Source organism: Haliotis asinina, chromosome 1 (assembly GCF_037392515.1).
Source record: "Haliotis asinina isolate JCU_RB_2024 chromosome 1, JCU_Hal_asi_v2, whole genome shotgun sequence".
Classification (NCBI taxonomy): domain Eukaryota; kingdom Metazoa; phylum Mollusca; class Gastropoda; order Lepetellida; family Haliotidae; genus Haliotis; species Haliotis asinina.
The window spans coordinates 93,819,939-93,833,600 of record NC_090280.1 but is presented as its reverse complement, the minus strand read 5'-3'; the positions used below and the strand labels follow the sequence as shown (position 1 = coordinate 93,833,600).

The 13,662-nt window shown below is 45.1% G+C and overlaps 1 protein-coding gene across 2 annotated transcripts in view; it reads left to right on the top strand.

Annotated features, from left to right (window-relative positions):
• LOC137255580 (GATOR complex protein Iml1-like) overlaps positions 1-13,662 on the top strand; it is a 67,243-nt gene that overhangs the window by 6,033 nt on the left and 47,548 nt on the right. For both annotated transcript variants that reach the window (XM_067793016.1, XM_067793007.1), the window contains exons 7-14: positions 3-72; positions 1,353-1,493; positions 8,013-8,082; positions 8,901-8,973; positions 9,918-10,105; positions 10,298-10,432; positions 11,621-11,682; positions 12,114-12,187. In XM_067793016.1, coding sequence (XP_067649117.1) covers positions 3-72; positions 1,353-1,493; positions 8,013-8,082; positions 8,901-8,973; positions 9,918-10,105; positions 10,298-10,432; positions 11,621-11,682; positions 12,114-12,187 — 813 coding nt within the window. The remainder of the gene's footprint in view (positions 1-2; positions 73-1,352; positions 1,494-8,012; positions 8,083-8,900; positions 8,974-9,917; positions 10,106-10,297; positions 10,433-11,620; positions 11,683-12,113; positions 12,188-13,662) is intronic.

Below are 13,662 nucleotides of genomic sequence, written 5' to 3'. Positions count from 1 at the left end.
AGAGCCACAGTAAACGAGATGTGGTCCAAGGGAGACAAGGTGGCTTGTGGCGTCATCACCGAGGATACCAGGGTAGGTACAGTCATACCGAATAATTCTGGGTTGCTATAACACTTCATTGACCTTAGTCTAATCCTGTGGTTCTTACAATCTCAACTTAATGTCATTAACCAGTTAAGTTAGCAGCACTATTAGGTGTACTATACCGTTAAGGATGCAAGCCTCAAACCAGACCCAATGTTGGTTTGGCTGTATCAACAGAATGGCGGTCAGTCCAACTGATTGTAATCTAGTTTGCGAGAAATTCCATAATGAAGATCCCACGTACATGCTAGGGAAAGCTCTGAGAAATCTTTTTGGTGAAAAGGATGTCTTTGTCCATTAGCATTGGGTGGTTTTGGGATTGTGGTAATACAAGTTGCATCCCTTGCCTTTCTTTTATGTGGACGTTCAATTGGTCAGTAAAATAGTAATGAGAATCAAGGGTGGGTAATATGCATTCACAAAATCAACAAGAGTGGATCCAAATGTGAGGAATGTGGAGATAAAGTGGATGTTGGATTCCCTCTGTGATAGCTTGAGTTTTTGTCCTCCTAAACACTGAATGTCTCCGGTTACCACATGGTGCTAGCTTCACAGTGACTAATTGTCATCCAGAAAGCTGCTGGAAGGACTGGTTTGTGGGAAATGCTCTTCACCAACCCATGCTTGTCATCAGGGATGGCTAATGGGATCAGCTGGTCAGACTTGCTGACCTGGTTGGCAGTTATGACATGTCATCGTATCCCAGTTGCATAGATCAATGCACATGCTGTTGATCACTGGAGTTTTTGGTCCAGACTCAATTATTTACTGACCACTGACATGTAATTGGGATAGCTGAGTACAGTGTTAAACAACAAAAGCCCCTGCCCTGCCCTTAATGACCCCCATGTTTGGTTTCTTAATCCTCACCCTTGTCCATCAGATCACCCACATGTCCCAACCGCCACTTATCCCACCGGGTGACCCATCATGCAACCCACCCCAACCTACTGGATTTACCCACTGACTATTTAGCCCCTCAGTATCCATTCATTCATAGAATTTCAAATTTACCTAAAAGTTTTTTCCTCATTTCAAGACAGATTGAACCATGAAGATGCGGGTTAGAAATAATCTTCAATAATCCATGCTTGTTGTAAGACGTGATAAACAGGGTAATATGGTCATGCTTCCTGACACACATCGTTGTATCCCAATTGTATAGATCAATGCTCATGCTGCTGATCACTGGATTGTCTGGTCCAAACGTAATTATTTGATTCATTTTAGACGATTCTTATTCTGTTGGAATGGTCCTCTGTCTGCAGATCGTCTACAGATCGTCTACAGCTGTGGTCCAAATCTTCATACAGATGAGTGCAGAGATGTGGGACTTTGACATCAATGGTGATCTCTACTTTGAGAAGGCAGTCAATGGCTTCCTCACTGATCTCTTTGCAAAGTGGAAGGTAATTCTTTTTCAGAAGAAGTCCTCCTTGGGGTACATATAAGCATTTTTATGTCCATTAAAAATCCCTACGACAGTTGTAACTATTTTGATAATAAAATATTTACAAAACAAAAAACTCGTTTTTGTCTTGTGGGACCACCTTTACAGGGCCCCCCAGGCCCCCTACAGCCAAGAGCAGGTAACTCTGGCCGTCTACCTCGCACCTCACTTTTCATGCTGTCGTTCGACTAGACAGACGTGTTTCTTATTAGTATGTTTTACATGCTAAGATGTCTTAACCCATTTGTTCTTGTTTCAGTCAAAATGGGTAGGTTGGTTTTTAAGACTTTTAGTCTTTTTCATTGGATTACGCACTTGTGTGTGCACACTTGTTATTGCATTTATCCGCTTATACTTTGTTGTTTAGCTGGGTTAATGTATTTTGGCAATTTATTATCGCCCGTGCGTTTATATTTTGCATATTGTGTGTTCAATTGCATATGTTTTCTGTACATCCGTTACCATTAGTTGGTTCTGATTGTTACAGTTTCGGGGTGCATCCAAGTCTTGGGTCTAGGCTCTGTCCCTGTGGGAATGTCAGATCCAAGCTACGGCTCTGGTGTCGTTTTCCCCGCTGGCTCTAGGGGTTTTGCACCGAGCACGGCTCGGGTGCAATTCCGCTTGCCGGCACCGGTCCATCGGGTCTCGTACCGTTGGTCACCGGCAACCTAACTGGTGGTTCTCGAGCACCGGCTTTGTCGCCTGCCTCGGTTCCGCTCAGTGCATCGGGTGTCCCTGCTTCGGCAGCCGACCCCACAGGGTCTCGACACCCTGGTTTTTCAATGAGCCAGGGGTAGGCCGACTCGGACATCTCGGCTCTTCTGGGTCTGTTGTCCTTGTTGACGGGTCCCTTTTGCGTCGGGGTTACCGGCAGCCTAACTGGTGGTTCTCGAGCACCGGCTTTGCCGCCTGCCTCGGTTCCGCTCAGTGCATCGGGTGTTCCTGCTCCGGCAGTCGACACCACGGGGTCTCGGCACCCTGGTTTTTCAGTGAACCAGAGCTAGGCCGACTCTGACAACTCGGCTCTTCTGGGTCTGTTGTCCTTGTTGACGGGTCCCTTAAGCGCCGGGGTTACCGGCAACCAAACTGGCGGTTTGAGCACCAGCTTTGCCGCCTGCATCGGTTCCGCTCAGTGCATCGGGGTCCCTACTTCGGCGGTCGATCTCACGAGGTCTCGACGAATTCTTTTTTCGGTGAACCGACGGAGGTCGATTCGGAGCTTTTCGCTCCGTTCGTCCCCGGGGCAGGTACGCGAATGGATCGCGGTTGCACTAACCCGATTCCACAGAGTTTCGTCTTCCTGGGAAGCGTTTACTCCGTGCAGGGTAGCCGAGATCAAGGGGCTGTGTCGCAGGTGGTCGTCCCTGCGGACGCCCCCGATCCCGCGGAGTTTCGTCTTCTTGGGGAAGCGTTTTCTCCGTGTAGGGTGGCTGAGGCTCAATTGCCTATTTTACCTTCACTCCTCAGTGAGGTAATTAATCCGCTCCTGTAGGGTAGCCGTTCGCGGTTCGATCTCCCGGAGCTTGACTGGCTACTTGATGGGGGACGATGCGCTATTTGACCCTCCCGTTGTCGACGAGTGCGTGTACGCCTCGATCGCGCTTGGGGGGTCGTCTGGCCACTGCCAGGCGTCGGCTTGTCAGGGTCGCCGCTTGCCGCTTTTTACCTCATCGAACCAGGTGTTGCGCTCGGTTTCCGCTCCTTTGAGGAGCAATATCGGAACGCCGTGCAGCAACTTAAGGTTGCGGTGCACTCAGTCTACCTCTCTGTCTTGCAGAGGCAGGTGGTGTCACAGGAGGACGGGGACGAGGATTTTTCCTCGTCCACGTTAGAGCGGCAACTTACGGAGGTGCATTCACATTTGACGCGCGACTCAATGCGTTCACGAGTCGGATGATGTATGCTGTGATTGGCCTTCGTAGGTTATGGCTGTCGCCAGGTATTCACCGGCTACACAGCAGGCACTGCTGTCTCTGCCTTTCCGACTGGGCTTGACCCTGTTCCTGGGGGCTTTGACGGGAGTTAGTGAGGCTGCGGAGGCCGTTAGTCAATTCAAGGACCCTTAAGTCCTTTCTTGAACAACCCTCCACCACCTTTCTTGAACAACCCTCACGGCCTTCGGTCCTCAGCTCAAGCTATCCTGCGACTCAGTCTAAGGATGCGCCGAAGTGGACTGCTCCAACAGGCACGGAAGAGCAAGGGCAGGGGTAAAGGGAGTACCTCCGGAGCCCTCAGTTGTCCCGTTGCAGGCGGCAATCTCTGCCGTCGGCCGGGACACTTTGCCTTCTACCCGAAATTCCTGTGGGTGGTCGCCTCCCGTTATTATTCAGGGATGGCCACACTCCACAGTGGAAGCGAGAGCTTACTCCTTTTGCCGGGATTCGCTGCACTCCGGTGCCGAAGTCGCCGGAAAAGGTGGCAATCCTCCGTGCCGAAATTCAGTCTTTACTGGACAAGGCAACTATAGAGATGGTTCCATCAGGACAGGAGACTATGGGGTTTTACTCCACTTATTTCCTGGTAACCAAAAAGAACGGAGGGTTCAGACCCATTCTAAATCTCAAGGGTTTGAACAACTTGATAGAGGTGCCGTCTTTCAAGATGGAGACACTGAGGTTAGTGATCTCGTCTGTAGAGGCAGGAAATTGGCTTACGTCAATCGACCTCAAAGACGCATACCTCCATGTACCGATGCATCCCGAGTTCAGGAAATACCTTCGGTTTTCCTTCGACGGGGTTTGTTATCAGTTTCGTGTGCTCCCCTTCGGCATCTCCACGGCGCCAAGGGTGTTCACCAAACTCATGCTAGTACCAGTTCAGGTCGCCAGGGCGCAGGGCAACTTTTGTTTCCCGTACCTGGACTACTGGATCCTCAGAGCGCTCTCCCAACACCTAAGTCGAGAATCCACACAGTAGGTGATGGATATTCTCACCAGGCTAGGTTGGGTTATCTATCTTAAAAATCAACTGGTGCCGAGGCAGGATCTGGTTTTCTTAGGGGCGAGGTTCGAGACAACCCGAGGGGTGGTTTCTCTGTCCCAAGAGCGCATTTTCAAGGTACAGGGCATAGTGTTAAGGTTCCTTCAGTCCCTTATTGCCTCAGCACGGACGTGGCTTCAGTTGCTAGGCAACATGGCGGCAACGGTGGACATAGTCTGGCGTGCACGTCGGAGAATGCGTTCCATTCAGCAGGCGTTAGCACAACAGTGGTCCCACTCGGAGAGCTACGAGAAGAATCTGGCTATTCCCCAGTGGTTGATACGTCACTTGCGGTGGTGGACAGATACCGGGAATCTATTCAAAGGTTTACCTCTGATGACCCCTGTACCGTCGCTCACAGTTCAGACGAATGCCTCCCTCACAGGGTTGGGGGGGATGCGTCCTGGGCGACCTCGCGATGTCGGTACTATTGTCAAGAGGCGACCTTGCACATCAATGTGTTAGAGTTGAGAGCTGTGACGTTGGTGTTCGAACGCTTCGTGGATCGGGTTCGAAGCCGAGTTGTTTGTCTAGAGATGGACAACCAGACGGCGATGTCCTACATTCTGAAGCAGGGCGGCACTGTGTCTCCGTCGCTCCTTCAGGAGGCGTGGCAGTTTCTACTATGGTGCGATCAGTTCAGCATACGGGTTATGCCTGTGTATCTCCCAGGGGTCGACAACGTGCGTGCAGATGCGCTCTCACGACGTGTTCTGGCTCCCCACGAGTGGTTGCTCGATCGGGAGATATTCGGGATTATCTCCCAGTTGTCTGGGTCGTTTTAGATGGATCTGTTTGCCTCTGGAGTGACGAACTAGATTCCGGGGTTTTTGTTCGCGGATTCCGGATCCGAGAGCGATTGCCGCCGCCGCCTTCCAGCGGGACTGGACAGACAGGGTGTTGTCGGCGTTTACGCCAATTCCCCTGATTTCCAAAGTTCTGTCTCAGCTTGCCACCCAACCAGCGCGGCTATTAGTGCTTCTCGCACCTCTGTGGCCATCTCAACGCTGGTTTCCGGTAATACTCAGGTCGCTAGTGTAGCCGCCGGTACTATTACCGCGGCGACCGAACCTACTATCCCAGGACGGCCAGCCTCACCCCAATCCCCAGGATTCAGTGGGTGGCCTGGCCACTGTCCGGAATCGTCTCCAAAAGAGCGGAATTCCTGCATCAGTTGCAGACACAATTCTGGCTTCGTGGACGGATTCCACGAATGTACAGTGTGAGGATAGATGAGCCTGTTATGCGCGCTGGCGTGGAAATAGAGGGATTCTCGATCCCTTTTCTTCGACTGTAGTTGAAGTATTGGAGTTCTTACCGTCTCGTTTAGAATCTGGCTTAGCCGCTTCTACGATTCGAGGCTACTCCATGGCTATTTCAGCCTTCCACATACCCGTTGAGGGTGCCTTGTTGGGACAACACCCCCTGGTACAGCGTTTTCTTGCAGGCGTGGACAGACTGCGTCCGGTCGTGAAATTTGTCTCGAGTATTGGAATGGTTACCCACTCCTCTCGTTTATGACTTGGCCAACCCGTCGTTACAACTGTTAAGTTGGAAAACGACTTTTTAGTGGCGGTTACGTCTGGTAGACGTGTTAGCGACTTACACGTCATGTTTTCAGACCCGGATCTTACTATGTTCCATAAGGATCAGGTTAGCATTCGCTTACCGGATTCATACCGCCCAAAAAAATTCGATCATTCGCTTCGAATGACCGCGCCTATCGATCTAACTGGGTGCATGCTGCCTGCGTCGTCTGATAATACATACCGTAAGGTTTGTGTATTAGACGTTATGAAACCTCTTAAAGTTATTTTAAGAGAATAGCCTTGCTCCGTACGGAGAAACAGCTATTTTGCTGTTGTGGCGGAATGGCTGGCTATCCGACTGATACACAGACGGCATCCCGATGGATTGTATCGGCAGGCTGCAAGGTCTATATACATAAAGGCTTATCTCCCCAAAAAGGGGTTGTCAGCTCACTCAGTGAGAGCAGTGGCCACGTCAGAACCGTCATTACCAACTGAACAGACACTCACGAGAGTGTGCTCGGTTCGGTCAGTCAGTTCCCTCCAGTAGACAGAATAGTTTTGCTCAAGCTGATTAAGCTTTGTTAGATAACTATATCTGTTTGCACTCGGTGTTGGGTAACTATCCATTCCCATTTTATCGGCGGTGATATTTGGTGATGGTTTCTTAGTCCCGCCCTCTTTGGCTGGGTGCCTTACTTTCCTTTCCATTTCCCTGCTTAGCTTGCTTGTGCAGTATGGACAAGGTTCAGTTTGGCGAGTGTCCCGTACGTCCAGATCTCCAAACTTTGATTTGGGTGGGCGGGGTTTGTCATTTGGGATTTCCCAAATTCTAGCCAATGGGCATGTAAGCTTTGACAAGCAGGTCCTCAGCTTTGTCACGCCCCCGCCTTGATTGACATCAGCGGTCAGGTGACCAGGTCGGTGCCTTTTCTATTTCCGTGTGATTGTAGATTTGCACTTCGATCGAATGGACTGTTGCTGTCAGACAGAATACCACTCCCAATTGCTTTTCTTCGGGAGTCTGTTTAATGCTTATATGTACCCCAAGGAGGACTTCTTCTGAAAAAGAATTATACAAACCTGTAGAGGTTATGAATTCTTTGAAGAATGTCCTCCTTGGGGTACGGCCACCCGCCTCCCCTCATTCTGTCTGATACGTTCAGCATGAAAAGTGAGGTGCGAGGTAGACGGCCAGAGTTACCTGCTCTTGGCTGTAGGGGGCCTGGGGGGCCCTGTAAAGGTGGTCCCACAAGACAAAAATGAGTTTTTTGTTTTGTAAATATTTTATTATCAAAATAGTTACAACTGTCGTAGGGATTCTTAATGGACATAAAAATGCTTATATGTACCCCAAGGAGGACATTCTTCAAAGAATTCATAACCTCTACAGGTTTGTATAAATTTATGTCATGTGTAATATCAGTTATCATTTATTCTAGTGACAGATTTATTCAGACTTTAATGATTAGTTTTTCATATTTGTATTGTGTGTAGTGCACATTTTCTTTCACTGTCCACTTATAAGTTGTGCTGCTGTTTCTGTAGGAATACATGCAGAAATATGTCAACAATCACTAGTGATGTTAAAAAAATGATGTTTTTTTAGTTTTCTTTTTCTCAAAGTTCCTTGTATGATAATTGATATTCAGTTGATGAATATCGATATTTAAGATTCTATTTATAGCAAGGACTTGCACATTACTATTTGTGAAGATCACTAAATTTGGGATCCCAGAAAGCTCCTGATAGACTGATACACTCAGATGTGCTTCAGTCCTTGTTTGAGCTTCAGTCCTTGTTTGAAGGCTTGTGAAATTGAAATGATTATTTAATCTTGACATTCACTGTGTACACCATTGTAGGGCAAGCTGGTTTTAGGTCACATGTGATGATATTTTGAATAGTGCTCCACGTCTATGTTGACATATCATAGAAAGCCAAATAAAATTTCTTTATTTTTCTTCCAGGAACAAAACTGTTGCCATGATGTCACTATTGTACTTTTCTCAAGGACGTTCTATCGAGCCAGATCTCTTGGTGAGTTAATTGGTTCCTCGATGAGTTACAGGGTTGATCAGTCCCCCAGGGTCCCATGATGACTCAGTAACTTGGTGAGTTACCTGATCCCATGATGAATTACCTGGTCCATAGATGAGGCGCCCAGTTCAGTGGTGGTTTCCATTGTCCCGTAGCGACTTACCTGTCCTGTGATGAGTTGCCTCATCCCTTGGTGACTTACCTGGTCCCATTGATGTGTTACCTGGTCCCTTGGAGGGTTACCTGCTTCATTTTGTGAGTCACTCAGTCCCTGGTGAGTTACCCAGTCCTTTGGTGAGTTACATGGCCCCTTGAGGGTTTCCTGGTTCCTTTTGTCAGTTATCGAGTCCCTTGGTGAGTTACCTCGTCCCTTAATGAGTTACATAGCCCCTTGGTAAGTTATACAGTCCCGTGGTGATTTACCTGGTCCCTTGGTGAGTTCCCTTGGTGAGTCCTCAGGTGATTCATTTTACGCTTTGGTGAGTTATTTGATCCCGTGATGAGTCCAGTTGCCCTACACATTATTTTCAAGGGTCAGACAAGAGAGGCAAACTAACTGAACACCTCAACATTACACAGCTCAATATTACAAGGGCTTCCTTCACTGAAAATGTAAAACAAATAGTGGTTTGTTATGGTTAACCTACAAAAATACGAATACGAACTTCAAAACTAAGAGTAGATATACTGTATCTGTATATTTCTCATATGTTACCAACATTGTCGGGTTACATACTGTATCTGCCTCACCGGATCATTACCTCTTTAGTCTGTGTATGTTCTACTGCCAAAACATATGTCTGAACTGTCTGATTCAGATGATTTCCCACAAGAGGTACAAGAGTGTCTTCAGGTTGACTATCAAGGCCGGATCTATGAAGATTTCTACAGGTAATGGTTTTCAGTGTGACTGTGCTTGCTGCTGGTTCTGAAACTCATTGGGACATTGAACACCTTCAAAAAGAAGATGCACCAGTGTCAGAGTTATCTACCCTGTCTGGATTATGACAGTTTTACTTTGAAACGTTTTAGAATAATTTCGTCATTTTCCCCATATCTTATAAGGTTATATATTTTGCCAGTCAGAATTACCTACCCCAATTGGACACAACCAAGATTACTTAGAAGGATACTTACTATAATATAAGTTCATTGTCTGCTCATTTCTTCTAAATTGTCATATTATGACACTCAGAGTTATCTACCCTGTCTGGACACTGCCAGTTTGAATTAACATTTTTTTAACAATTTCGCCAATTTTTCACCTCTTAAATTTTCCTATTTTGTCAGTGAGAGTTGTCTAAACTGTCTGGACACTGCACACTTCAATTCAAAACATTGCCAGTCAGAGAGATCTACCCTGTCTGGACACTACCAATTTTTGGTCTGTTGTGGTGAAAACATAAACAACAGAGTAATTGCAGTAGTCAGACCAGTGAAACAAAGTGCATGTGCAGTACGTGCTAAGCGTTATCCTTTACCAGCCCTACTTGTTCTCGGTGTTTCATTTAGTGTGCATACCCCCTTGTAATACAAACCAATAATACTGATTTGAATTTATTATGGTTTGTTAAACACCTTTTATCCTAAGTTGAATAAAATTCTGAGATTTAAACTTTGAAATGGCAAGGTAAAATTCTGAGCATTTGCAATCCTAATTTCACTTTATTTGATTTACGTTTTAACTTAAAGTGAAATTCATTGGTTTGTTTTCACTGCAAACAGAGTATAATTCAAAACATTGTTTTCTTGTTTGACTTTCAGAGTTGTCTACCCTGATCTTTTGCATCTACATGGGCACAAAGACTTTACAATGACTCTGCCTTGTATTCCAGGGTTGTAATTCAGAACGAGCGCTATGAAGAGTGGACCAACACCCTGAAACTGCTGCGGAAATATTTCAACCAATATCAGACACGAGTGCTGCGATACCATAAACAGAGAGGTTTCCACATGCCCCCAGCGTGGAACTCAAAGGCATCTCAGGGCAACTTCCTGGAAACCCTCAATGTGTCCTTAAACTGTAAGTGATGCTGGCTTGATATGCTGTTATCTGGATAACTAGACAGTATATGATAACTGGACAGTCTATAGCAAACTAGACAGTATGTGATAACTGATCAGTATTTGAGGATAAAACAGTATGTGATAACTGTCCACTTTTTAGTTACTAAAAAGTATTCCACAAGCCCTGCATGGTCTCTTTCTCATCCAGTGTTTGAGAGCTACTACCTGGACCGTAACTTTGACCGGACAGGGAAAGTGTCCGTGGTGATCACACCAGGTCCTGGGGTGTTCGAAGTGGACCGAGAGCTGACCAACATCACCAAACAAAGGACTATTGACTGTGGTATGTAATGTCAGCATCTGCACATTGGAACACTCTGAGTTAACCATACAATAAGCAACATGGGATCGTTGTGAAATTTCTGGAATGAGTCGGCTTTATATCTTTGCTCCTCCTACAGTGGAAGCTGTCGAAACTGGCATCTGTCTTACACTGGCACATAATGTCTTTCCCATCCACTTGTACATTTGTCATCAGCCCCACAATACGGCACATTGTCTACACCAGATTTCTTCTTCAATCTCAATGAGTGCCGGTTTAGAGAGCGTCCACTGTATTTGCAGATTTTGATCTCGGCTAAAGAAATAACTCTCAGCTAGTACATTCATTCTATTGTTTGTGTCATTACACTCTGAATGAACAGGATGCATAAGATACTCCTGACATATAATCTATGGTTCTATTTATTTCCTTTCCTATCTCCCCAGTAATGTCTGTTTTTGAGTTGTAGAAATCTGATATGACTGTCTGTATGTATCTCAGTCATACTGAGAATTTATGTTCATCTAAAGGTTGACTGATTTGAAAGTTCACCAAACCCAAACGTTTAAGTAATGAATTAACTGACAGAGAAGACTCAAATCCCCGCACTGTTTCAACTGTTTATAGCATATGTGTCACAAAGCAGGCATTGGTAATAAATGTTTGTTGCTGAAACATGGTTGATATATGGCCAGGTGAGACACCTGAGAACTTATGTCCTGCCCTACACACGTACTACATGTCTTTCTTCAGTGATGGTGTTTTAACCTAGTGGTTAAAATATTTGTTGTCACGGTCAGGACAGACTGGTTTCCATGTATGCATACAGTGTGTGAGGAACATTTCTGTATATTTCCATAAAACAGCATAAAAGCATACTTAGTCAATCAGTCTTTCCTTAGACATGTGACTTGGTTCTTTGTATGCTTATCCGGCAGTAAGTGGGTACCCCCTAGTATGAGATACTAATTTGACTAGAGACCTTCCAATTCCACATGAGTAGTTTAAGTTGTATTCTCCCAAGGAAGTTGAGGAAAACTTTTTAGAGCACACTGATCTTTTGATTGTGATGATAATGCTGTATGGCTGTGGACTTACAATAGCTTTCAGAATATAGAACAGAATTATCAAAATTTATTATTGTTGATGTTGCTGCTGCTGTTGTTGTTGAAGTTAGCATTCTTCACACAGTCTTCCTCTGTGTTTCAGGTGTGGGAAGTGACTTAGTCTGTATGGGGGAACAGCCTCTGCATGCAGCGCCTCTCTTCAAGGTCAGGGAATTGCTAGTGCTCTGAAACAGGGACCAAAAATATTCTGACTGTCCCCAGATATTGATGTTCCTCGTGATCATTTTAGTAAATGCTCTGTATGGTAACTTTGGCAACTGAAAGTGTAGCGTCATTTATGATCTGAAAGCAACAACCTTGATGTTTATACTCTAAGGATGGGAAAGCCACATAAACTCAGTGTGCCTCGTATCTGCAAGGGTTGTATACTCCCCAGGGAGTTGAAATTGATAACACAAGTGCTGCTGAGATCAACATCCTATGATTGAGGGTTAAACAAAGTGCCTGTGAGCAGCCTGGCTTGAACTTGGAGCTGTACATTTAGATTATAATACTGAAAATATTTGCAACAGACTGTCATCCGATTCCCCTGAGCAACTGTTTCCGACTTCACTGATTTTTGTTGTCCAATTCAGTTCCACAACAAGAATGCCAGGAACTGCCTGGAGGTTGGAGACGACTACAACATCCCACACTGGATGAATCACAGGTAATGGTCAAGTGGACCAACCAAACCTTTACACCTATTTCATTAGACCAGCCAGTCACCCAGGCCTACGCAAATAAAAAATTTTAAGAACAAGAACCATGCTTGTTGTAAGAGACAATTAATGGGATTGGGTGGTCAGTTTACACATGCCATCATATCCCAGTTCCGTAGAATGATGCTCATGCATCACTGGATAGTTTGGTCCAGATTGCCATAGTATTGTTGAATGCAGTCTCTTGGGTGTTTGAATCAAACACATGCTGGTGTGTTTCAGCACCCTTGTTTTTCGCTGTTTTTGACAAAGTTTCATTTCACTCGGACTCAAGAAATATTTAATCATTTGCTTCTCTGCATGTTCCAACATGATGTTTGAAGTTCCCATTCAGAACACAAAAGGTTGCATTTACCTTTGGTCATAAATGACCTCACCACGTTTAAGGTGGGTGACCATCACAAGTTTAATTTTCAAGGTGACAGTGACACTTCGAAAATATGAGTTTGTTAAGCTGCATGTTAAGATTGTCAGCGAGATATCTCAAGAACTGTTCACTGGATTTTCTTTGTATTCAACACCAAGTTTTATCGAAGGAAGACGCAGAGCCAAATCGATTTTGGAGATCTTAACATAATTTGCAAGGTTATAGTGACACTTAGAAGATTTCAGCATGTAAACCTGCATGTTAAGATTGACAGCAAAATATTTCAAGAAACATTCACTGGACGTTTGACACCAAGCTTCATCTTGGGACGATACAAAGTCCAGTCAGTTTTGGTGACCTTCACATGATTTTCAAGGCCATGGTGACCCTAAAAGATTTCAGCATGTTAAGATTGTCAGCAAGATATCTCAAGAACAGCTCAGTGTTTTTTCTTCATAGACTTTCAAGACTTTTCTTGAATGTTTTTCAAAAGCAATTTCCTTATTACTATTTTTGCATATTTCATACACTAAGAAATTCATAGTGATCCCCCTTGGCACATTTAGGAGGGCGCAGCGCCCTGCCCTTTGACTTTTGCGCCCTGCCCTTTTTCACCTCAAGCGCAGCCGTTTACTATGACAAGTGTGTATTTTCCAGATTTGAAATGCTTTTTTCAAATTCTAATCTTAAAATACAAACTGAGAAGAGTAAAAACGAACTTTAGAACTGAAATTATAAGACAATTTGACTTCTTATACTTTTTGTTGTTTTTTAAATAATCCTCACTAACATGCCCTTTGAGGTTATGAAGTGCCCTTTTCCATGAATTTACCCTGCCCTTTCTGAACCTTACGAGGAACACTAATTCATGTTGAGGTTAAAGTGAGTCTCAAGAATATTTGTGCATTTGAACAGCTTCAAAGTAAAAGATCAAGAGAGGTTGACTGGTCAGCTGTTGATTTTGTTGGCTTTGATCTTGATCTTAAATTCAAAGTCATTGCGACTCTTTGACCACTCTTCTAACTCTTGTTAACACAATGAACTGTTGCACCCAGT